Source organism: Coregonus lavaretus, assembly GCF_964263955.1.
Source record: "Coregonus lavaretus genome assembly, chromosome: 27".
Lineage (NCBI taxonomy): Eukaryota > Metazoa > Chordata > Actinopteri > Salmoniformes > Salmonidae > Coregonus > Coregonus lavaretus.
The window spans coordinates 2,770,335-2,797,764 of NC_140014.1; the positions used below are offsets into that span (position 1 = coordinate 2,770,335).

The 27,430-nt window shown below is 40.7% G+C and overlaps 1 protein-coding gene across 1 annotated transcript in view; it reads right to left on the reverse strand.

The window, feature by feature from the left end:
* The window catches only part of LOC311102369 (CAP-Gly domain-containing linker protein 4-like), a 121,589-nt gene extending 94,931 nt beyond the window's left edge, over positions 1-26,658 (reverse strand). The window contains exons 1-3 of the mRNA XM_084143685.1: positions 26,573-26,658; positions 11,203-11,269; positions 83-235 (exon numbers count right to left, since the gene is read on the reverse strand). Coding sequence (XP_083999811.1) covers positions 83-235; positions 11,203-11,260 — 211 coding nt within the window. The 5' untranslated portion in view covers positions 11,261-11,269; positions 26,573-26,658. The remainder of the gene's footprint in view (positions 1-82; positions 236-11,202; positions 11,270-26,572) is intronic.
* Positions 26,659-27,430: the final 772 nt, after the last annotated feature.

Genomic DNA, 27,430 nt, shown 5'->3' on the forward strand with positions numbered 1-27,430 from the left:
AGGCCTGTTGAAATGTTTCATATGCACTTTCAGCTTTCAATACACTTAGATTTGAATTTCATGTGACGTTGTGTATCCTTACCACAGTCAGTGGGCATGGGGGCCGAGGCCACCTGGTGGATGGTGGGGCGCTCTACACCACCGTGGGACAGTGTGCTGTGACGGCCCAGGTCAGAGTCCCCCTCTGAAGACTCTGGCACCGGGACATCCTCTTTGGTCATCTCCCGCCCAGAGCCTTTAGACACACAGACAAGAGCAGAGTAATAAATACGGGTCATAAGAATCTACCAATCAATCAAATGTTGTAGGCTACATCAGCAGTTATCACGTGCTTTACAGTACAGAAGACCAGAAGAAAAAACTGCATTGGCCTACATGCTACATTGTGACCGATTGTGATAAAACTGTGATAGCCCCCTGAGCTAAAGCCCAGGCATTACATCTTACCATCAGAATCCATCTAGCCTAGTACTATTACATCATCATTGCTATCAAAGCAGAACATAAATGAGAAAATGGATGGCAACAACATGCAAATAAAAGGTCAAATTCTCTTAAACGTAAGGCCTATTCATTCATATGCACAATTACATTTCTAAAAGGCAGATACAAAGGTTTTAGAAGGTCACTTGGTCCAAGTCCAACACCACTGCATGTATTTTGACAAATTATATGAAATGGGCCACACCTACTCTCTTTTTTTTTTTATTGCTTAGCAGAAATCTTCAACCACTACACATTCTGTGGTTGTTGTGTTGGATTAAAAACCATGTTAGAAAATGTGGTTGTATAACTACAGGGTCCTTTCCAACTGACTAAGATTTTAAAAAAGAGCTACTGTGTACTGTTATACCACAATTACGGTTTCAACTGAATTGAGTTGATTGTGTAAAATAAGGATACGTAAGCCTACTCCCTGGTGTAGAGCAGACCCATTCTTTAAGCCTAAAGCTCCTTTAAGAAATAGTGCTGACTCCAACCAATAGCACATACTATTGAGAACCCTGTGAGGTGAGATGGAAAGCATGTATGGTGAGACTTTGGAATAGACTGTTGGATATGCCTACTGCCAGAGTAAATGGCACGTGTGTATATATATTGTGTATAGGCTTGTCTCCCATATTAATCTTCTCTTTGTGCCAGACTGGGTTCGAATGCCTTCTGTTTCTTTTTTTCTGTATTTATTTATTTATCTGTATGTATGTATGTATGTATGCATGTGTATATATATGTATGTATGTATGTATGTATGTATGTATGTATGTATGTATGTATGTATGTATGTATGTATGTATGTATGTATGTATGTATGTATGTATGTATTTATGTATTTATGTATGCATGTGTATACATACATACAGTGTGTATATATGTACAGTGAGGGAAAAAAGTATTTGATCCCCTGCTGATTTTGTACGTTTGCCCACTGACAAAGAAATTATCAGTCTATAATGTTAATGGTAGGTTTATTTGAACAGTGAGAGACAGAATAACAACAAAAATATCCAGAAAAACGCATGTCAAAAATGTTATAAATTGATTTGCATTTTAATGAAGGAAATAAGTATTTGACCCCCTCTCAATCAGAAAGATTTCTGGCTCCCAAGTGTCTTTTATACAGGTAACGAGCTGAGATTAGGAGCACACTCTTAAAGGGAGTGCTCCTAATCTCAGCTTGTTACCTGTATAAAAGACACCTGTCCACAGAAGCAATCAATCAATCAGATTCCAAACTCTCCACCATGGCCAAGACCAAATAGCTATCCAAGGATGTCAGGGACAAGATTGTAGACCTACACAAGGCTGGAATGGGCTACAAGACCATCGCCAAGCAGCTTGGTGAGAAGGTGACAATAGTTGGTGTGATTTTTCGCAAATGGAAGAAACACAAAAGAACTGTCAATCTCCCTCGGCCTGGGGCGCCATGCAAGATCTCACCTTGTGGAGTTGCAATGATCATGAGAACGGTGAGGAATCAGCCCAGAACTACACGGGAGGATCTTGTCAATGATCTCAAGGCAGCTGGGACCATAGTCACCAAGAAAACAATTGGTAACACACTACGCCGTGAAGGACTGAAATCCTGTAGCGCCCGCAAGGTCCCCCTGCTCAAGAAAGCACATATACAGGGCCGTCTGAAGTTTGCCAATTAACATCTGAATGATTCAGAGGAGAACTGGGTGAAAGTGTTGTGGTCAGATGAGACCAAAATGGAGCTCTTTGGCATCAACTCAACTCGCCGTGTTTGGAGGAGGAGGAATGCTGCCTATGACCCCAAGAACACCTTCCCCACCGTCAAACATGGAGGTGGAAACATTATGCTTTGGGGGTGTTTTCTGCTAAGGGGACAGGACAACTTCACTGCATCAAAGGGACGATGGATGGGGCCATGTACCATCAAATCTTGGATGAGAACCTCCTTCCCTCAGCCAGGGCATTGAAAATGGGTTGTGGATGGGTATTCCAGCATGACAATGACCCAAAACACACGGCCAAGGCAACAAAGGAGTGGCTCAAGAAGAAGCACATTAAGGTCCTGGAGTGGCCTAGCCAGTCTCCAGACCTTAATCCCATAGAAAATCTGTGGAGGGAGCTGAATGTTCGAGTTGCCAAACGTCAGCCTCGAAACCGTAATGACTTGGAGAAGATCTGCAAAGAGGAATGGAACATGCCACCAAGTACTAAGTCATGTTTTGCAGAGGGGTCAAATACTTATTTCCCTCATTAAAATGCAAATCAATTTATAACATTTTTGACATGTGTTTTTCTGGATTTTTTTGTTGTTATTCTGTCTCTCACTGTTCAAATAAACCTACCATTAAAATTATAGACTGATCATGTCTTTGTCAGTGGGCAAACGCACAAAATCAGCAGGGGATCAAATACTTTTTTCCCTCACTGTATGTATATTATTTTACTGCTCTAGGGTTTAATTATTGTTTGGATAACCTTATTTACTATTATGTATTGATTTTTACCTTACATACACTCTTTATGCGATGCGCAATGCAGAGAACACTGGAAGAAGAATTATCATTTAATTACCACAGTGAATTATTGTAATGTTTGTTTATGTGTCAATTAATCCCATGAGGGATGGGTTGCCAATTGGCAATTTGACACGAAAATATAATTTCAATCATTCATTCATACAGTGAGCTCCAAAAGCATTGGGACAGTGACACATTTTTGGTTGTTTTGGCTCTGTACTCCAGCACTTTGGATTTTAAATTATACAATGGCTATAAGAATAAAGTACAGGTTGACAGCTTTAATTTGAGGGTATCTTCATCCATATCAGGTGAACCATTTAGAAATTGCAGCACTTTTTGTGCATAGTCCCATCAAAGTATTGGGACAAATTCCCTTATGTGTATTAAAGTATTCAAAAGTTTAGTATTTGGTCCCATATTCCTAGCGTGCAATGATTACATCAAGATTGTGAATCTTCAAACTTGTTGGATACATTTGCTGTTTGTTTTGGTTGTATTTCAGATTAACTGTGTAATGTATTGTGTCATTTCAGGTCGCAGTTGTAAATGAGAACTTGTTCTCAACTGGCTTACCTGGTTAAATAAAGGTAAAAAATTAATAAATAAAAAATTAATTATTTCGGAGTCACTTTCATTGTAAATAAGAATAAATCTAAAATCAAATCAAATGTTATTTGTCACAGGTGTAGACCTTACCATGAAATACTTACAAGCCAGGAGCCTATGTCAGTCTACTATCCCCCAGTACAAAAGTCGACCTATTCTATTCTGTGCAAGAAATAAATATTCCAATCATAGTCTGGGGCAGTTGTGGGATGCAATAGATCCCAAATCAATACATCCACTAGCATCAAAAAAACTTTTTTTATGGAATGTGGCTGACGCATCAGATCAGAACATTTAGCTTAAAATGTTAATAAACTATTCGGCTATTTCTTCACATTATAAGCGCAGCAATGCGCCCATGGTAGTAGGCTATAAGTGCGAACGTTCCATTAGCAGAAAACACCATTATCAAAAGTGACCGCAAATGCAATTATGCATGTAATGCTTTTATTATAAAAGGTGCATTTTTATGGTGAACATGAACTTCCCCAAAATTGAAACTCACGCGCTGCTTATAAACTCAGCAAAAAAAGAAACGTCCCTTTTTCAGGACCCGGTCTTTCAAAGATAATTTGTACAAATCCAAATAACTTCACAGATCTTCTTTGTAAATGCTTCAAATACTGTTTCACATGCTTGTTCAATGAACCATAAACAATTAATGAACGTGCACCTGTGGAACGGTCGTTAAGACACTAACAGCTTACAGACGGTAGGCAATTAAGGTCACAGTTATGAAAACTTAGGACACTAAAGAGGCCTTTCTACTGACTCTGAAAAACACCAAAAGAAAGATACCCAGGGTCCCTGCTCATCTGCGTGAACGAGCATAAGGCATGCTGCAAGGAGGCATGAGAACTGTAGATGTGGCCAATAAATTGCAATGTCCATACTGTGAAACGCCTAAGAGAGCGTTACAGGGAGACAGGACGGACAGCTGATCGCCCTCGCAGTGGCAGACCACGTGTAACAACACCTGCACAGGATCGGTACATCCGAACATCACACCTGCGGGACAGGTACAGGATGGCAACAACAACTGCCCGAGTTACACCAGGAACGCACAATCCCTCCATCAGTGCTCAGACTGTCTGCAATAGGCTGAGAGAGGCTGGACTGAGGGCTTGTAGGCCTGTTGTAAGGCAGGTCTTCACCAGACATTACCGGCAACAACGTCGCCTATGGGCACAAACCCATCGTCGCTGGACCAGACAGGACTGGCAAAAAGTGCTCTTCACTGACGAGTCGCAGTTTTGTCTCACCAGGGGTGATGGTCGAAGGAATGAGCGTTACTAACTGTAAGTTGCTCTGGATAAGAGTGTCTGCTAAATGACTAAAATGTAATGTAATGTAATACACCGAGGCCTGTACTCTGGAGCGGGATCGATTTGGAGGTGGAGGGTCCGTCATGGTCTGGGGCGGTGTGTTGCAGCATCATCGGACTGAGCTTGTTGTCATTGCAGGCAATCTCAATGCTGTGCGTTACAGGGAAGACATCCTCCTCCCTCATGTGGTACCCTTCCTGCAGGCTCATCCTGACATGACCCCCCAGCATGACAATGCCACCAGCCATACTGCTCGTTCTGTGTGTGATTTCCTGCAAGACAGGAATGTCAGTGTTCTGCCATGGCCAGTGAAGAGCCCGGATCTCAATCCCATTGAGCAAGTCTGAGAACTGTTGGATCGGAGGGTGAGGGCTAGGGCCATTTACCCCAGAAATGTCCGGGAACTTGCAGGTGCCTTGGTGGAAGAGTGGGGTAAAATCTCACAGCAAGAACTGGCAAATCTGGTGCAGTCCATGAGGAGGAGATGCACTGCAGTACTTAATGCAGCTGGTGGCCACACCAGATACTGACTGTTACTTTTGATTTTGACCCCCCCTTTGTTCAGGGACACATTATTCAATGTGTGTTAGTCACAAGTCTGTGGAACTTGTTCAGTTTATGTTTCAGTTGTTGAATCTTGTTATGTTCATACAAATATTTACACATGTTAAAAAAGTTTGCTGAAAATAAACGCAGTTGACAGTGAGAGGACCTTTCTTTTTTTGCTGAGTTTATATGCCAGTTAGGCGCTACACCCCTTCTAAAGCGGATTAACGTGCTTAATTTTAAGAAGTTATTTGGCCACTTTGGTTGTGATACAAATCTTATTAAAACGTATAGGCCTATGGGCTAGGCTACATTAGGTGTGTGACTATGATTCGAACAAGTCGCAAAAAAAAGGCATTGTTTCTTATGCTGGGCATCATTCACAAGTGATAATATATCATTCACAAGTGATAGGCTAATATTGTCACTATTCTTGATTTAATCTTGTCTTTACATAAATGATTTAGTATATGTGTGACATTTGTTTTGATTTAGAATGGACCATTATCATGCACCTGTATCAAAACAGGGCAGTGGGAAAAAATAAATGTCATCTATGCACTTAAATAGTGAATGGAGGACGCTTTTCCCCGTGGTTTATTTTCATGCCAGCCAGGTAGGCTATACTCCTGTTGTAAATATAAGCAATGTGCTTAATATTAGGAAAGTTGAGAAATAAATATAGTAGGCCTAGCCTATAGAAAGCTGATGGGATCCTCCTCTTTTTAATAGAGGCCATCACTCTGTTTTCTCCCGCAATTGTATAGCCTATAGAAATGTTGCGCAACATGAGCTCTCATGAAGTGTTTGATTACATTTTCGAGTACATTTGCATTGATGTCAGAGTGATTAGAGGGACAATAGAGTGCTGAGTACCAGGCAGTCAGCAGGTTTTGAAGGCTACTAATGACCAGCAGCAGCATCAGAGCTTGGCCAAGCCTAATTACCGTGACGGTCATGTGGAATTTGACTGCCTTCATGACTCGTGACCGCCGGTGTGGCGGTAATATGGTCACCGCAACAGCCCTACTCATCATCAAACTTTGATTATTTGAATTGATTATTTGAATTGGGGGGAGGGGCATTCTATCAGCAGACAGCACTCTGACCGATGTGTAGCTACTTTTCTCCGGTACTTTTCGGTGTAGCCTATTTTTCATTAAGCAAAACATTAGGAAATGTAGCTGGCTACTTTATTTCTATGATGAACATTATAAATAAATATAAACAAAAAATACCTTGCTTTTTCATTGTAAGCTTATTTACAGTGCCTTCAGAAAGTATTCATACCCCTTGACGTATTCCATATTTCGGTCTGCTACAGCCTGAATTCAAAATGGATTTAATATGTTTATTTTTTTACCCATATACACACACACACACACACACACACACACACACACACACAATACCCCATATTTTAGAAATGTTGGCAAATTTTTTGAAAATTAAATATAGAAATATCTCCTTTACATAACTATTGCCACCCCTGAGTCAGTACTTTGTAGAAGCACCTTTGGCGATGATTAAAACTTTGAGTCTTTTGGGTTAAGTCTCTAAAAGCTTTTTGCGCACCTGGATTGTACAATATTTGCCCATTATTATTTTTACAATTCTTCAAGCTCTGTCAAGTTTATGGTTGATCATTGCTAGACTGCCATTTTCAAGTCTTGCCATAGATTTTCAAGCCGATTTAGGTTAAAACAGTAACTAGGCTTCTCAGGAACATTCAATGTTGTCTTGGTAAGCAACTTCAGTGTAGATTTGGCCTTATGATTCAGATGATTGTCCTGCTGAAAGGTGAATGTCTCCAGTGGCTGTTGGAAAGCAGACTAAACAAGGTTTTCCTCAAGGATTTTGCCTGTGCTTATAGCTGTATTCCATTTACTCCCTAGTCCTTGCTGATGACAAGTATATCCATAACATGATGCAGCCACCACCATGCTTGAAAATATGAAGAATGGTACTCAGTGATGTGTTGGATTTGCCCCAAACATAACACTTCGATTCAAGACTAAAAGTTCATTTCTTTGCCACATGTTTTGCAGTATTACTTACAGTACATTCGGGAAAGTATTCAGACCCCTTGAGTTTTTCCACATTGTGTTACGTTACAGCCTTATTCTAAGATGGATTAAATTAAGAAAAAAATTCTCAGCAATCTACACACAATACCCCATGACGTCCAAGTGAAAACAGGTTTTTAGAAATGTTTGCAAATTTATGAAAATATAACAGAAATACCTTATTCACATAAGTATTCAGACCCTTTGCTATTACACTCGAAATCCAGCTCAGGTACATCCTGTTTCCATTGATCATCCTTGAGATGTTTCTACAACTTGATTGGAGTCCACCTGTGGTAAATTCAATTGATTGGACATGATTTGGAAGGCACAGTTGACAGTGCATGTCAGAGCAAAAACCAAGCCATGAGGTTGAAGGAATTGTCCGTAGACCTCCGAGACAGGATTGTGTCGAAGCACAGATCTGGGGAAGGGTACCAAAACATTTCTGTAGCATTGACGGTCCCCAATAACAGACTGGCCTCCATCATTCTTAAATGGAAGATGTTTGGAACCACCAACACTCTTTCTAGAGCTGTGCGCCCGGCCAAACTGAGCAATTGGGGGAGAAGGGCCTTGGTCAGGGAGGTGACCAAGAACCCGATGGTCACTTTGACAGAGCTCTAGAGTTCCTCTGTGGAGATGGGAGAACCTTCCAGAAGGACAACCATCTCTGCAGCACTCCACCAATCAGGCCTTTATGGTAGAGTGGCCAGACAGAAGCCACTCCTCAGTAAAAGGCACATGACAGCACGCTAGGAGTTTGCCAAAAGGCACCTAAAGACCATGAGAAACAAGATTCTCTGGTCTGATGAAACCAAGATTGAGCTCTTTGCAAAGTGTCACGTCTGGAGGAAACCTGGCACCATTGCTACGGTGAAGCATGGTGGTGGCAGCATCATGATGTGGGGATGTTTTTCAGCAAAGTACATAGAGATACTTGATGAGAACCTGCTCCAGAGCGCTCAGAACCTCAGACTGGGGCAAAGGTTCACCTTCCAACAGGACAGCGACCCTAAGCACATAGCCAAGACAACGCAGGAGTGGCTTCGGGACAAGTCTCTGAATGTCCTTGAGTGGCCCAGCCAGAGCCCGGACTTGAACCCGATCGAACATCTCTGGAGAGACCTGAAAATAGCTGTGCAGCGACGCTCCCCATCTAACCTGACAGAGCTTGAGAGGATCTGCAGAGAAGAATGGGAGAAACTCCCCAAATACAGGTGTGCCAAGCTTGTAGCATCATACCCAAGAAGACTTGTGGCTGTAATCACTGCCAAAGGTGCGTCAACAAAGTACTGAGAAAAGGGTCTGAATACTTATGTAAATGTGATATTTCCGGGGTTTTTTTAAATATAAATTTGCAAAAATTTCTAAAAACCTGATTTTGCTTTATTGTGGGGTATTGTGAGTAGATTGATGAGAGGGGAAATCAAATGTAATCCAATTCAGAATAAAGCTGTAACATAACAAAATGTGGAGAAAGTCAAGGGGTCTGAACACTTTCCGAATGCACCAATGTTCCCTCTAATTTTTTGGGACACTCAGCAAATATTTGGTCTTGAAAGTTGTGAGAATTCTGTGCAACTTCCGGCGCTTTGAAAGTGAACACTGAGGCTGTACCCTAGACTATTTGAGCATAATGTAGGCCTACCAACAAAACCAATGGAGCAAATCCCATAACATTTTCATATGGAAATAACTTTTGATTTCTATGATATAGCCTACAGTAGCCTATATGTGGTGTTTAATGCAGGCCTACATTGCATGAGACTTTTAAAAACGTTTTTACATTATGAAGGGCTTGACATTAATTCATGATTTTTTACTTGGTCTGTAACACCATGGGCGAAATAGGTAACTGTAAATTGTATTGTGTTGTATGATGCAAGAAACCACTTTACAAAATACAATTAATTATTATTACCATACAGATAATTAGACAATGTATGCTACCCCTCTGCCTAATGGATTATTTGCATATTCAAGCCTGTCTCAAAATACAACACTGCCCCTTTAATTAAGACATAATCTTTTTACCCGACTGGCTTTTCAAAGACAGCTTGTAATGTAGCCTTCACGTTTTGTGCTCTTGTTGGAAGCAAGAACTCCCCATTGCTGACCTATACTTATCTATAACTGGGCTAATAACTCGCTAAATAGCAAAGAATATCAACTAAATGTGCACACGCGCTCTGAACTGATCTGAAAAGCCCATTCACTCGCAGGTGATTGAAAGACCGCTCGTGGGCTACCCCCGCCAATAGAATTCTACTCCGTTGCGCTCTGGCTCTGCCTACAACAAAATCATTTGTTTTTGTTTGTTGCGTTGAAAAGGGGCTGCTATAATGTTGATTCGATCACAGAAACAACGTTGATTTATATAGTGCAAACTAATGGGGCGAACACAGTGAAGTTCAATCTCTTGCATCTGTGAAGCATGGCATTTCTCATGCGTGGCAGTCCTGGAGGAGGTGATGCGCGTAGCTTAGAGGGAACATTGTAAGGGACTTTGAGCAAACTGCATATCCTGAGGTCGCGTTTGTTGTAGCTGGGGACTTTAACAAAGGAAATCTGATTAAAATTCTCCCGAAATTCCATCAACACAAAGCCTGTGCTACACACAGAGAGAAGACGCTTGACCACTGTTATTATATTACAATGTGTTTTTATCAGGGGCGCAACGTTGGTTTTAGAAGTGGGGGGGGACATAGTTAAAATAAAACATTAAAATATAGCTGGGTCACCCCGTCCTGCCCCTAGGGGTCCACGGTCCTGTAGTGCCCCAACACACCCCTCTCAGCATTAGGATCTTAGTGAAACATTCATTATTGGTTTCAGGTGTGTTAGGCCAAGGCAAGAGTGACAACAGTACAGCAGACCCCCAGGGCCAGGACCATGCAGCCCAGCAGGTAGGGGTTGCCTAAGGCTCCCCTGACGTGGGCATGTTTTCAATGCAGACTCCTTTTGTCTTACAGGATTCCATAAAAGGCATCCAGCCTTATGAAAGTTGCACAGTATACCCTTAATCTTAAAACAAATCTAGAGATACTGTACATAACTTGACATTTCTTCCACACAGTGTGGGAGGATAACCAACCTTCCAATTAATGGCAATGCATTTATTAGCCACTATAAATGCTAGGTTAAACAGTTTCTTCTGATGACAGTCTCCAGTATCAACATTTCCAAGCAAACAAAAACAGGGAAAAGGGAGAATCTGTAGACATGCTGAGATAAAAGAACATACTCTTTGCCAGAATTCAGCCAGCCTTCACAAGGATACAACATATGCAAATATGTCCCCTTTTGTGCTTTACACCTCCAGCAGAATAATACAATTTCTGAGTGCATGATATTCAGTTTCACTGGCATATAGTACGTTCTATGGATGGTCTTAAACTGCAGTAATCTATGTCTGAGATTATATGAAAATGACTGGGCATTCTAACATATCGTTATCCATTCATCAACAATAGCATCTCCCAGGTCTTCCTCACATTTTGTTTTACATGTTTTGTGTCATCAGGAAAAGCCTCTATCAACCCTTGATACCATTTGGAAATCAACTTTGGAGGTTTGTCAGACTGCCTTAAAATAGCATCTGGCTTGTCCAGTGTTTGCTGGACATAGAGAATAAAGTGTTGTATCTGTAAAAATTAATCTCACCTCTGTCACAGACTGGTCTTCCCTGGCTGCCTGACTCTGCTGAGACCCCTGTCACCATCTGATCCTCCTAAAATGAGGCATGACAAAGAATTACCTTGGTGTGCATTCATACATTATGTTATCCAAGAATAGAATCAATGGTTCAATAATTGAAATGACCATTATTCCCAGATCCCAGACTGTAGCTTTAAGCTTAAGCTGCTGTCCTGTAGCTACTGTAGGTCTACCCATCAATTCAAGATGGAACTTTGTATCATTCACTGAATATACTGCTAAATTCACCTGAGCTCCGTAGACTGGTCTTCCCTGGCTGTCTGACCCTGCTGGGACCCCTGTCACTATCTGATCCTGCTAAGACATGATGAGCATAGTGTTGTGTACTGACTGCACTAGAGGGCTTCATTCCCACGGGATGCCTGAGAGACCTGCGGTTCCCGACAGAGATTGTGGCACGGTCTGCATTTTTTTGTTGTCCCACAGATTATTTTGAAACGGTCCTCTCGTTCTGCTTTGTATGCGTTAACCTATTGTGTTTTTAATACATATTTTTCACATTATTCACACAGTCAGAATTCGCTGCTTCAACTTCAGTAGCCTACCTCTCCTAGCTGGGCGTGATAGTTCAAGTGCGCCTAGTATGTGTGGTCTCATTGAAATAGAGTAGGCTGCCTACATGGGCGGAGAATCACGTGGCAGTTAACTTAAATATGAAATTAACTTCAATATGATTAGACTGTAGTTTACTACAGTGTCTGTAAATAAATATTGATAATGAAAAGAAGTGGAGGGCGCTCAACCAACGTGAGTCGAAGTGCAATCAAAAAATGTAATCATGATCATGATTGAAAAGGCACAACGTGCACATAGGTTAGGCTACTATGGTGAGCGAGCTTTGCGCCTTTTCATTTTCAATAAGTATAGATTACCCATTTATTTGTCTCTGCCTGCAAATCGTCCTCCTAAAAAGGTAGGCTATATCCTATAGGACTATGCAAAACATAGCAAGTGTCGCTGTCATCGTTCTTGCTGCCTCCATTTCAGTAGCCATACCTGTGAGATCAGGTGCGCATGTGGTCTCATTTAAATAGAGTAGGCTATAGCCTATGTATACATGGGCGGAGAAGCACGGGACAGTTATCTTTCCAAGGAAATGTACTTCCTAAATAGGCTTATAATTAGGATATAGTTTACTACATTGCCTAGAAATAGGCCTAAATATTGATCACCCATATTTCTCAGTCTGAAAATCTTCCCACTCCTTAAAAAGGTAAGCTATAAAAATAGCTCAAGAGAAAGTGCAAGTCTCTCCAACTCTGCTCTCTTCAAACTACATCTACCATATTGGCTGATATAGCCCAGTAATAGAATGTAAGAGCCATGTGAGAATCTCTGGTAATTTAACCTATTTCTTAAGTTATTTTTGCACATTTGATATTGCCTACAGGGCGCAAAATTGCTGGGACCATGGCTGGCAAATTAGCTGCGTCACATTCGCCTAAAATAATATTGCGGGACTGCGGTTGGGTTTGGGACCAGTTCTTGCGGTAGCGGGTGGGAGTCAGACAGAAAGCCAGTGGGTGCGGGCAGGAGCGGGATGAAGAAATCGGTCCTGTGCAGACCATGACAGTGAAGCCTGTAACGTTAGAGCTGTTTATTACTGTGTCAGTGTGAAAAGTAGGGAATTAGCTAGGGAAACTGACAGATCAATAACGTTACATTGACATACTGACTAATACAACTCACATTGCACTGAAAAGATCAATCTTCAATCATTTGGCCGATGGTTTCATCGTTTGATTCAGGCAAAAATAATAGCTAATGTAAGTTAACATTTGGCCAGCTCTCTCTCTAGTGGTCCATCAACTGGCGAAAGCTTGCCAAGTTCATTTACTTCTGAAACGTGACAAAACAAAGGCTACAAAACATTTCCATACAAACAACTGCTGTTAGATAGTAATAATAGTCACCTCATATCGCTGACAGATAACTAGAGGCTAGAGCTGACCTGGCTGTGGTAGCTACTCACTAGCGTAGCTTATTCATTCACCTCAGTCGAGAGGGGATGAAACATTAGCTAACATTACCTGTCAGTTACAATACTAGCTCAGCACAGCGAATAAACACTAGTTTCGTTTTTTTTCTGTTAATTTATTTTTAATTTATTTAATTTAACCTTTATTTAACTAGGCAAGTCAGTTAAGAACAAATTCTTATTTACAATGATGGCCTACACCGGCCAAACCCAGACGACGCTGGACCAATTGTGCGCTGCCCTATGGGACTCCCAATCACGGCCGGTTGTGATACAGCCTGGAATCGAACCAGGGGGTCTGTAGTGACGCCTCAAGCACTGAGATGCAGTGCCTTAGACCATTGGAATGTGAACAGCAGTTACCTTGCAAACTACATCAGTCAACTACAGAGTAGCCAGTTCCTTTTACAACTCGGTGAAAGAGCCCAACACGTACACTGACCTATGCTCAACTCTCCTGTGCTGGTCCAGCCAGCCTTCCAGAAGATTTGCCTTCACACAGCCTGTCAGCCCGCTCTGTGGTGTCCGTGTGGTCCTAAATCCAGTCAGATAAAAACTCCAAACAGCATACCCAACCGCTCGGAGGCGTCTGCATTGTCCTAAAGCACACTGCTGCCTCGTTTTATATCACATTCCAATGATAAAACTGGGGGGATCAAAAATGCAATTTCTGAATGTGGGGGGGGGGGACATGCCCATCCCCAGTGAATGTTGCGCCCCTGGTTTTTATATGGAGTGTGTGTGTATGTGTGTGTATGCATGTGTGCAGTGGAGGGTCAAAAGCTTCAAAGCATGCACATCATTGAGGACCATTTTGCATACCCCACCATACCATGAGACATCCATATCTTAATCACTGGAAAATATAAAACGGTTGAGTTTGATATAATTTGAAAGCTTAAAAACAGGGTTGTCAAACTATTTTATAATTTATTGAAAAAAAAGCTTCAGAAAAATTTACATTTAACGTCAATTATCTGAACGTCAATTATCTGAAAACCCGTAAACTCCGATCTTTTCTTATTCGCATATGTTGTAGCTTAGACACTACTTTACATCATCTGAAGTTGTGTTGTGCCTGCCATCGTTTGAGACACAACATGCTCGAATACAGGGTGGGTGTCATTTCAATCACAGAAATACAATTCATAGCATAGACCTGTCCCTTCAGATTAATGCAATTTAGCTGGTGCACTATTTACATTTTAACTGAACTGAAATGTTTACTTCTATTTACTACCACAAAGATGGCCGCCGGGCCAACGTCACCTTAAATGGTCATGTCTATCTATTTCTAGGATTCCAATAGGCTACTGAACTGGAGGCAGCAAGAATGATGACAGCGACACAATAGAATGATATAATTTAAAACAACAGATATTCACATTCAAGTCATCATTCTCTGTTGTGTGGACCTCCAACCATCTTTTTGGTACCATTTGAAAGTTGAAATTTCACTTTTATTCCCTTTTTAGTACATTTATCAGCCAAAACATGACACACAGCCTGTATTCAACAGCATGCTGTGTCTCAATCGATGGCAGGCACAACACAAATACGTAAGATGATGTCAAGTTGGGTCTAAGTTGGAACATATGCGAATACGAAAAATAAATCTGTGTTTTTATTTGTTTTCAGATAATTTACGTTAAAGGGTAGGTATCAGCGGCAGGTAGCTTAGTGGTTAAGAGCGTTGTGCCAGTAACCGAAAGGTCGCTAGTTCTAATCCCCGAGCTGACTAGGTGAAAAATCTGTCGATGTGCCCTTTAGCAAGGCACTTAACCCTAATTGCTCCTGTAAGTCGCTCTGGATAAGAGCGTCTGCTAAATGACTAAATGACCTGAGTGGCGCAGTGGTCTAAGGCACTGCATCGCAGTGCTAACTGTGCCACTAGAGATCCTGGTTCGGATCCAGGCTCTGTCGCAGCCGGCCGCGACCGGGAGACTCATGGGCGGCGCACAATTGGCCCAGGGTAGGGGAGGGAATGGCCGGCAGGGATGTAGCTCAGTTGATAGAGCATGGCGTTTGCAACGCCAGGGTTGTGGGTTTGATTCCCACGGGGTGCCAGTATAAAAAAAATATATATATATTTAAAAAAATAATAAACTTATAACAAACAAAAAATATGTATTCACTAACTGTAAGTCGCTCTGGATAAGAGCGTCTGCTAAATGACTAAAATGTCAATGTAAATGTATGGATTGGATATGGATTTGCATTAGTATATGCATCAAAAGTCCCAATGCAAAGTTATGACTCACCTTTTTATTTTTGGAGTTATTACATAAAACAGATCAGAATTACAAAGAATGCCGATATCATGTCGGAAAATGTTTTTCCGGGGTGTGATGTAATATGGAGGACCCGGCAAGCCAGACTATTCCCTATGATGTAAACTCCAACAGAAATAACTTCAAATGTATATCTTAAAATTAAACCAAATCATTTGCACTCAAACAATTGCCAGCTTACAAGCAAATTATTAATTAATTTATTGTTACAAATCAACTTGCAAGGTTGCTAGCCAACTAGCAGGGCTTGACATTTACTTTTTTTGCCGTTTGTCCTTCGGACAAGTAGGACAGATTTTTTACTTGTCCGAAAGCTCAAGTCATAATACTTTTATTTTATTTGTTTATATATAAAAATACATCTAACACCATGGCCCAAAAAGGTGACTGAAAATTGTGTTTTTTGCAAGGAACCACTTCACAAAATAACCTTATTATCACTGGTATTGACAATGGAAGGCTGCCGGGCTCTGATCCCATGTATTATATCTCCTGCTTTTGTGGCCTTGAGCAAGGCACATAACCCCCCACAAATTAAAGTAGGCTACTGCACTGATAGGCTACTGTATAAAACACACATGTGGTTCGTCAACCCTCCATCTGGAGCGCTACTGGGTGTGCAAGCTTTTTATCCAACCCTGCTAAAACACACCAATCAGCCAATCCATTTTTTTTACACTGTTGTGTGTTTGAGCAGGGCTGGAGACAAAGCCTGCACCCCAGTAGCTCTGCTGGACTCTCCAGGAGGGTTGGCCAACATGCACCATTACAAATATAACCAAATACTTTTTATGTCTTTATAAAATTATCCCCTCATTCAATGAACTATGGATCAAATGGCTAAGGTGGGGGAGGTAGCTAACTAAGAAGTTTATCTATTTGTAAGGTTAAAATATTCAGTGTTAAGGGAGATCTTGACAGCATATGAGTACTTGTCAATTAGGCTAGTCTAAGAATATTTTTTAACTTTGTTAGAATTACATGGCCAGTATTGAATAGAGGAGAATCCTAGCCAATGTTGAGCGCTTGAGAGACGGTTTTACAACCGGAGTATGCGGCATTGGTTTCATCAACTGCGCACCCGTATCAACTGAACTGGGTGTTGGCTATTTGCAGTTTGACACGAGTGCCGGTGGAAAGTTATTTTAGGACATCAGACATGACAATTACATTAATGCATGCTAATAAATAAATAGTTAGCTAGCGAGATAACCAGCTAAACTACACAATATATTTTGAATTGGCTATCTGTTGTATATCATTATTTTACCAGCTACACAAATGCCAATCTCTCTCTTCTGACAACGGCCCACTGGCACACACGCAGGTGATGCACCACCATCACTTTTCCAGGATTTTCATTGGCTATAACTGGTTAAATAACTCACTAGCAATTATTACCAACAAATGTGCAAACGCAGCTCGCTTTGATCTCAAAAACGCATCTCGCAACTGCATGACTGAAAGACAACTTTGCTGTTACATGAAGCAACTCAAACACAATTAAAATAGCATGCAACAGCCAATCAAATCGAAACTGCTTGTCATGTTGTTTGAGTGTTCTAAACTCACCCCATGTTGATCTGCTGCATTACATTGTGGTTTCACAAATCATTTGTTTAGTTATTGTAACAGCATGGATATAAACAAAATGCAGCCTGTACAATTTAGCTAGCTAACCAAAATGGCATCGCAAACACCAACACAGCTAGCTAGCAACGAGCTAACCAAGCGAGCAAGGAATTAAGCTAATGTTAGCTAGCTAGCACAGTTCATGGTGAACAATTTCAGTTGAAACTGGTCAGGCAAAGGTTTGGGTTCCCTTTGATAATTACATTTATTGACTGCCAAACCATATACATAAACATCTCCCATTGTGCTAATGACTCTTCTGTCAACCCTGATCGCGGGTTGCCTACTGGCAGTGACAGTTGTGCTGACATTACAACTGGGTCAGAATTCGGAACCTTCATGTGACAAAGGTATTTGTTTTGATTGGCTGTTGCTTGCAACAAGTTGCACAAAGTTTAAAAGTTTCAACTGGATGCAACCAAGTTGCAGATGAGTTGCTTATTAGTTGCAGGGGGGTGTTTCACAAACCAATCAAGAAGCAACTCAGTTGCAAGCAACCTAAGTTGCGTGAAACTTTATGTGTAGTGCCAGCCTAAAAGCATTCCACACCATTATTTTCAAAATTCTTCAAGCTCTGTCAAATTGGTTGTTGATCATTGCTAGACATTTTCAGGTCTTGCCATAGATCTTCAAGCAGATTTAAGTCAAAACTGTAACTCGGTCACTCAGGAACATTCACTGTCTTCTTGGTAAGCAACTCCAGTGTAGATTTGGCCTTGTGTTGTAGGTTATTGTCCTGCTGAAAGGTGAATTCATCTCCCATTGTCTGGTGGAAAGCAGACTGAACCAGGTTTTCCTCTAGGATTCCTGAAATACTCCAGTCCTTAATGATTACAAGCATACCCATAACATGATGCAGCCACCATTATGCTTGAAAATATGGAGAGTGGTACCCAGTAATGTGTTGTATTGGATTTGCCCCAAACATAACACTTTGCATTCAGGACAAAAAGTGAATTGCTTTGCCACATTTTTTGCAGTATTACTTTAGTGCCTTGTTGCAAACAGGATGCATGTTTTGGAATATTTTTGTTCTGTACAGGCTTCCTTCTTTTCACTCTGTCAATTAGGTTAGTATTGTGGAGTAACTACAATGTTGTTGATCCACCAGTTTCTCCTATCACAGCCATTAAACTTTGTTTTAACCCTTGAGACCCCAATAGAATTCTAGAATGCTGCTGTAGATTACTGAGGATTTTCAAGATAAAGCTAATTTCCTCACACATTTCAAATGAACAGACATAGTTTAAAAACAAAGAACAAATGACAATTACAAGTTAACTTAGTTGTAAAGAGCACAACCTCTTCTTTAATATGACACCACATTAATGTCAATAGGAATAACACTCATTTTGTCATCCATTGTGTAAAGACACTCGCTATCAAAAAATTATTAACACTCAAAAACCCTAGAGTATTTAAAACTGTAGTATATTTGACTAAATTACTTACTCAAAATGTACCAAGTATAATATATTATACTTATAAATATTTACTAATAAATACTTTAAACAATCATCCAAAATGTGACCAGAGGACAATATTCAGAAAGTTAAAAAATCCACACATAGTAGGCTATTTGATTGGCTAACGATTCTTACATCTGTAACAATGTAAAAATGCAAACAACTATTCAGAGACTATTTCAAAATGTAGATGGCCTCTCTCAATAAGATTTAGTACAGACCAGGCATGACACAAAATGTAGAAATAGTAGCCTACTTTGACAATTCAGTGAATGCAGTGAATGCAACAAGTTGTAGATAGAGACAGATAAAGAGAGAAGACACAAAACACAACTGTTCAGAGACAATTTTTAAAAGTACATTATTTCCCTATAAGATTTGTAGGACAAATTCATGTCACACTGTCACTTCATTGTTTACATTTAGCCTACAACATGCCATGAAACTTCTTGAAACACGGCCCCATCCTACAAAGCGGCACAATATATATATTTTTTTTATGTACTTTGACAACAATTCAGTAAATGCAATAAGTATTAGCTCGAGGAAGACTCAGAAGAAAAGAAAATCCAGAAACAAAAATCTAAATACACCCACACAAAGTAGGCTACTGTATTCACAAAGATTCTTACTTCTGTAACAATGTAAACATGCAAACAACTATTCAGACACTATTTCAAAATGTAGATAACCTCTCTCAATAAGATTTAGTACAGACTAGGCCTAACACAAAATGTAAAAAATAGTTAAATGGATGTGGGGCGGACAGGTTGGTGTTAAACACCAGATCTGAAATGAACAAACAGACTCCTTCCACTTTTAAAACCAACTCCAAAATCCCTGCCACTGTCACTCCCCTCTCGGGTGTGCTCTCCTTCCTCTCCTTCTGCTTCCTCCTCCTTTCCATGTTCCTCTCCCTCCACATCTCTATTCCTCCAATCATCTAACTCCTCTTCCTCCCTGCCTTCTGCTGCTGAGCCCTGACTCTCCACATCACTTCCTTCGCTTTCACTGACCTAGAGGAACAGAGTAACAGAGGGAGAGGAGAGGAGCGGAGCAACAAATATGATACAATAGTGGTCAGGAACATTATCGCTCTCTCTCCCACAGTCTCTCTTCCTTCCTCTTTTTCCTCAACCATACACATACTCTCTTCACAATAATCACCTCTTAGGGGTTTCCATAATAAATTGTGTGATACAGTTACACGCCTCCCATTCCACACACACACATACACAGTAAACAGTATCATCATGATGCTATACAGCACTTTCAATCAATCAAAATTATTTTAGGAAGTCCTTCGTGGCCAGATTGTTTCTCAGTTTATGGTGTGCATTTGTATGTCAGACTGATGGATAATCAGACAGGATAGAGTACACAAAAAGACATTCGTGAATATGTTCATAGATGGGTCAGATTATAATCATAAAAGCTATATAGGGTACACACACTTGAAGACCCATGGTCAAATGACTTTTCATACATGGTAAGAAGTCAAAGTATGAGGCACAACGATTTACAGATTCAACACATCATCAACTATCGTTTATTTATTTAGGATGTTGAAAGTAAAAGATTACAAAGATGACTGTGCCATTTAGCCAAACAGGTTTCTCCATCTATTTCAATGGGCATAGTTAGCTGGTTGTCTTTGTAGGGAGGGAGTGAGATGATCAAGTGACAGCATCGCGAGCGAAGCACAATGTTGCCTCCAATCAACTCTCGCTTTCTTGCCTGACAGACTAACTACAGAGTTATCTAATGTTAGCTGATTAGTTACAAAGCTGAGACAGTTTCCAATTTAATTGCATCGGTAGAAACAGGACAAAACAAACAACTTGTTAGCTGGCTATGTAAACAAATATCACTGCAACTCAATATCATATGAGCTCCACTGCACAGGCATCTACCCTAACACGACATCTAATCTGTCAAATAATAGGAAAACGAGGCAATCTACAGCCTATGAATATCTGTACCTAGTAAACATGACAAACCCATCAGATAAACACAAATTACTCTATTCTCCATTTAGGTGGCTAGTTAGCTGGTTGTCTGTATGGCTAACTAGTGAAAGTGACAGCTGAGGTTGATGCTTCGTGAGAGCAGAACCATATTTACCGCCACACACAACTTTTCTTGGCAGACAGACTAGCTAGCCATAGCAAGCAGCTTGGGCCGTTTCCATATGAATTACACATCGGTAGAAACAAGAGAAAACAACCAACTAGTTAGCTGACTAAACACTATATTAGCAACTATTTCCATGAGACAGAGAGCAATCATTTGTGCTCCTGCTCCACCGTTGATGTGCTCGCCTGTACCAACCAAGTGATCACGACAGTACTTGCTCATCTGAGAGCTATTCCCCAAGTTTCACAGCATCAAACATCGACAACACCAAACATATCTGCTGTTTACTTATTTCACTCAACTCGACATCATCACTTTTAAAGTGCAAGGACGTGTCCGAATCCGTATCACATAGATACAGCCTCTTCCACAGTGAAAAGTCATAGCCGCATTGGCGGCGTCATTTTGAGTCAAATGACAGCATACCCTGTTTCCGGTTTCTGGTTGATGACAACAGCCACGTGAATATGACAACAGGTTGTTAGCAAGTTAATTTTGCGATATTGACAAAGATATTATTGTTAAAAAAACAAGGCTGTTTGCGGCCGCTATAGTAATGTAAAGAAAGGCCGTTGACAGCCGCTATGGGTTCTAAATTGTTAAAGTCACCATTGGCCTCCTGAGTGGCGCAGTGGTCTAAGGCACTGCATCGCAGTGCTAACTGTGCCACTAGATCCTGGTTCGTATCCAGGCTCTGTCGCAGCCGGCCCCGACCGGGAGACTCATGGGCGGCGCACAATTGGCCCAGCGTCGTCCAGGGTAGGGGAGGGAATGGCCGGCAGGGATGTAGCTCAGTTGATATAGCATGGCGTTTGCAACGCCAGGGTTGTGGGTTCGATTCCCACGGGGGGCCAGTATAAAAAAATATGTATTTATTAACTGTAAGTCGCTCTGGATAAGAGCGTCTGCTAAATGAGTAAAATGTAAATGTGAAATCCCTGAGCGGTTTCCTTCCTCTCCGGCAACTGAGTTAGGAAGGACGCCTGTATCTTTGTAGTGACTGGGTGTATTGATACAACATCCCAAATCTGTTTTTCTTTTTTTTCAATTTCATGATTCCAATTGGTAGTTACAGTCTTGTCCCATCGCTGCAACTCCCGTACGGACTCGGGAGAGGCGAAGGTCGAGAGCCATGCGTCCTCCGAAACACGACCCGGCCAAGCCGCACTGCTTCTTGACACACTGCGCGCTTAACCCGGAAGCCAACCGCACCAATGTGTCGGAGGAAACACAGTACAGCTGTGGAGTCGCTAGAGTGCGATGGGACAAGGACATCCGAGCCGGCCAAACCCTCCCCTAACCCGGACGACACTGGGCCAATTGTGCGCCGCCTCACGGGTCTCCCGGTCGCGGCCGGCTGCGACACAGCCCTGGGTAGAAACTGGATCTGTAGTGATGCCTCTAGCACTGCGATGCAATGCAATGCCTTAGACTGCTGCGCCACTCGGGAGGCCTCACCATCACTAGTCTAATTAATAACTTAATCTTGCTCAAAGGTATACTCAATGTCTGATTTTATATTTTTACCCATCTACCAATAGGTGCCCTTCTTTGCGAGGCATTGGAAAACCTCCCTGGTCTTTGTGGTTGAATCTGTGTTTAAAATTCACTGCTCGACTGAGGGACCTTACAGATAATTGTATGTGTGGGGTACAGAGATGAGGTAGTCATTAAAAAATAATGTTTAAATACTATTATTGCACACAGTGAGTCTACGCAACTTATTATGTGACTTATAAGCACATTTTATCTACTGAACTTATTTAGGCTTGCCATAACAAAGACGTTGAATACTTATTGACTCTAGACATTTCAGTTTTTCATTTTTAATTAATTTGTAAACATTTTGAAAAACACAATTCCACTTTGACATTATGGGGTATTAGCTCAATTTAATAAATGTTTAATTCAGGATGTAACAACAAAATTTGGAAAAAGTCAAGGGGTGTGAATACTTTCTGAAGGCACTGTATCTACCCCTGGATTGTTAATTGGACCCGTTCTGTTATTTTTTGATTTCTTTGTTTATTTGCGCGACATTCTACATAAGCATTTTGCTGCACCTGCAAATTTGTGTACGCGACCAATAAACGTTCATTTGATATTGATCCATTAGGCCTAGGCAATAGCTTTAGCTTGCAATTACATGAAGTGCTCATTTGACAGACTGAGCCTGTCAAGCATTTTGCTAGAGCGCTTGGCTACTGGGGCCAAAGATTATGAAACATATTACGAGCATGCAAATTCATATGTGGATTTTTCAAACAGACACGCATATGGATTTGCCTGTTAACATGAACACACACACTCCATGAAACTAATACAAGTCAATGTCGAAGCAGTTATTTACGAGAGAGATTATTCATGTTCAGGCTTACGTTTTTGCCTTTTTGGAAACAATTATCGTTGACCAACATCATCCACACTGACTGCCAAAAACGGTTGGAATAAGAGCGGAGGTGCATAAAGATGACGGCCCCCATGCACTTACAACAAATTCCTAGTTTTGCTAAGTTCGGTGTATTTTACATTGCGCTCAGTTACTATTTATTTATTTATGGTCATTAGCACAGTATACATGATCAAAATGTTTGCTTCAAGAGGTCCGCAATTAGAAAAACTGAAAAGGTAGATTGTGCTGATTTATTAGCACATTGAACCATGTCACGCGCCGTAGTTTACAAACTCAGTGGATAGTGCTAAAACAATGACGTCATATTTGAATTATGCCATCTTTATGCACGTTCTCCATTGCCTATTTAGCCTACAGTACCAACATATTACATAAAGGTGTAAAGCCCCATTTCACATTCAGCTCAGGGGCCCAGTGGCTTAAGAGGTCTTTGTTGTATTGTTTCAGGTAGAATCAACTTAAAAGCTATAAAAGGCTACATATCAACACATACAAGAGTTTAACTCAATTACTATCCTAGTATAGGTTCTTTATTGGAAGAGGACACGCAATTGGTGACAATGGAAAGGCCTACAGCAGCCAGGTGGCACCACCTGGGTAACCACACATCCTGCCTAGCCCTTCTGAGAGAGAAATGGAGACCTTTTCCACTGCCACCGGTCCTCTTTGATGCCAGGCAAATAAAGAAACACACTAGTCTCAGAAAGCCCTAGGACGGATCATTGTTAATGTGGGAGGCAACCCCTCTGCCTAGGGAGACAGACTTCACACACAGACACACTCATGGGCTAGGTCAAAACCAACAAAAGAGCTCACACACACACACACACACACAACTGGGTTTCCTTTAGCCGGCAAATGCCGGCTTTTGGCCGATAAAAAATAAATAAAAGCCGCTAAAACTGTTGCCGGAAAAAATGACTAGGAAAAAAATTATCCCATTGCAAAATAATGCTTTTTATTCATTGATGGAAATACCAGTCGATGGAAATACATTTGACCATCATGCTTATCGGTCTATAGGTTAATTTGCATAATATAGTGGAATTAAATTGGTGTGTATGTGTATTTGTTAGGCTACATGATGATCTTATTTTTCTAACACAACTATCACACACGCACAGCATACAGAGCCTATTTTGAGTGGGATTTCTCATGCAGCTCCTCAGCTGGTTGCTGTTGAAGTAAAACATGTGCTTTTAAAAGTCCATTCATTGCCCAACAATCCTACATGCAATCTTAAAAACATTTTTGGTGCACACTTAAAAAGAGCTAGGCCTACTATTTGTATTTCTCAACTGGTAGCCTAATTGAAGCGCACTTCCCATACACCATTCAAGTGCAGGCAACAGGCTATCAGTGCGTCACCACCACTTTATAATGTGAGCTGGAGGCAGTATGCATTTTGAAAACATACTTAATTGTTTGAAACCTGAATGTTTTACTGCATATTATGAGGCATGTCTTACCTTGCTCCAAAGTAGCCTATAGGCAAATCCGACCATGGAAACGTGGAGGCAATTATTTTATAAAGACTTCAAAGGCGGCGCGTGAGTTTCAAGTTTGGGGAAGCTTACAATTTATCATACCATTTCTACTGATCTGCGTGCCAATGCAGCAGTAGGCCTATAACTTCCATCTTCAACTAAGTCAAAATACATAAAGCCGACAAATAAACAGTCCAAAATATAATGACAATTCTGGTTCTTTCAATTGCATTTATCTCTCTACTCAGCCTGTCTGCCTCCCTTTCTATGTGTCTTGACTTGAGCTACTCTTTTCATCAATTCCCCATTACATATGTTTACTACTGATGACATATCTAATGGGGAATTTTTACAAATAAACAATCAAAGGGCAAACAATTCACACAATGAAACGATGAATACGCAAGAATTGGCGGGAGACAGCTGAGCCATTCTGGAGAGAGACTAGCCTATATCTTTGCCAAACACCCCTCCCCTTCTTCTTGTCTCAACATTTTAAAGTTATACTCAAGACACATTATCTTCACACATATTTGAGATGCTTTTCACTGACAGCTGCAACTCAAATTAAATTGTGTGCTTCCAAATAGGCATACAAGTTTGATATGAAACAATCCACAGCTATATAAAATAAAATACAATTGACTCCTCCCTCTGTGGCCAAGTCATGCTTTCTGGTGAATTATTTTAAATTATTTTATTTATTTACGTATAGACAGGAGTAACAATATAATTTTGGCAAATGAATTTCTATTTACTCCTCATATGCCATTTCTCTCCTGTTCTATTGGTTTTCATATCAACTTTTTTTCGTTGTCCAGAAGCCAAAGGCACAATCCCAGTCATATTAGCAACCCATCCTAGTTGTTGCATCTTTAGATTCCCCCTCTATCTAACGGAGATTTTCATTTCTGTCACATATGAAACTGCTCTCATCAGGTGCACTGTTTAGAATGGAGTTTTCCCCTGAATTGCATTTTGGCAAATGTTTGAAAATGACGTTTATTGGCTGCTTCATTACAGGAGTTGCATGTTCTGTTAAAATGAATTACCATAGTATAAATGTGATTTACGTCATTCTGAGCAACGTCGGTGGACTCCCCAATGCATATGGGTCCTTAAAATTTCTCCAATGGCCAGTAAATAATAAATATTCCAGGTCACATGGTCCGGCGCCACATTGTCCTTACGGAAACCCTGGCCTGAAACACAGATATAACTCAATTTCTGTCCCTCACAAATGAACATGCCATTGTGGCAGCAGTTAGCAATAGGGACTCCAAAGTGGGATAGCTTTTTGACTATTAACCAGGCCAACTATACAATTACCAAAAGCACCTGTATAGCCTATTTGGTTGTTTTGTCATTTTCCACTAGCTAGCTAGGTAGCTAGCTAGCTAGCAGCAGGAGACATGATAATCTTGTTAATTTACTATCACAAACCAGAACAAGGGATGCAGGTGGCGCGCACATTTTAAACATCATATGCATTTTAATAACTAGAAGATTCAATACAGTCAGATTCAACTCGGTCTAATCGAAAACAATATTTCGATTAGACCGGGTTGCTAGCTTAGTCCATTTCATGCAGACAGGCTCTGCATCGTCGCCGTCGGTAGTTGACGCTAACTACACAAGAGTTCCCCATTCACATACACTGTTGTTCATTTTCGCGGATACTAGCTACGGTGTCATTCACGAGTAAATTATGATGCTTACTCAAAATATTCCATGGATGACAATGATATGAAAAGGTAACGTTAATTTACGCTCAGCTAGCTAGCTACACACCTGCATGAATGGCCAAGCTTGCTGCGCATAAAAACAACAACAAACCGCAACCTCACACCAATTTGCCACTCTCTAGCTATTGGTGCAATGTCAAATACTTTAGAGAGAACGATTTACAGTACCTGGTCTTCCTATGGACAAAGTAACCTGTGAGCAATCTGTCTCTCTGTTTGGTCCAGGATGCTCATGATGATGAAACAAAATTCCTCAACTCGCTGTTAATGTTGACGTGTATGTTGTGCGCAACAATAGTGGAATCGGCGGTTCGGCTTCCAAATAAAAGTCCCCCATTGAAACCGATACAAATGGTGGAATCAAGCCACAATTGGACTAGATAATGCTAAACAAGGTTTGAATGTTTAAGCAATAAGGCATGAGAACCCAGGATTTATCGTGTGATAACTGCCTCGGGCCTAACAACAGCTAGGAGGGTTATAATCCCCAGGTTCGAGGGTCTTAATGCTTTTATAAAACGGTTGCCAACATGACATTTTTTCATTAAAACATTATTTTAAAGAGTCAGTTCGTTTTTGCATTCTGAAGTTGCTAGCCAAGCGGGCTGATCGTAGTTATTTTCTCATGTTTTGACCCAGTCGTTAATTCTAATCATTCTATTCATTTGACATTGCTATGCTAAAGAAATCATTGGCATGGAGCTAGCTTGCAGAGATTCAATGAGAGACAAGAACTTCAATAAATAATGGGATGGGGGGGTTTAAGCTGACATATGGAATTGTTTTAAGATGGTCATACCATAGATCATTTAGCTATTTGATTTTGAAATGTAGGACCCCTTTAGGTATATATATTTTTTAAAAAAAGATAAAATATTGAATTTGACCTTTACTACATTTTATTTACATTTCAGTCATTTAGCAGATGCTCTTATCCAGAGCGACTTACAGTTAGTGAGTGCATACATTTTTTCCCCATACTAATATGAATTGAATAACACATTCATAAATGGCAAAAAAAGACAG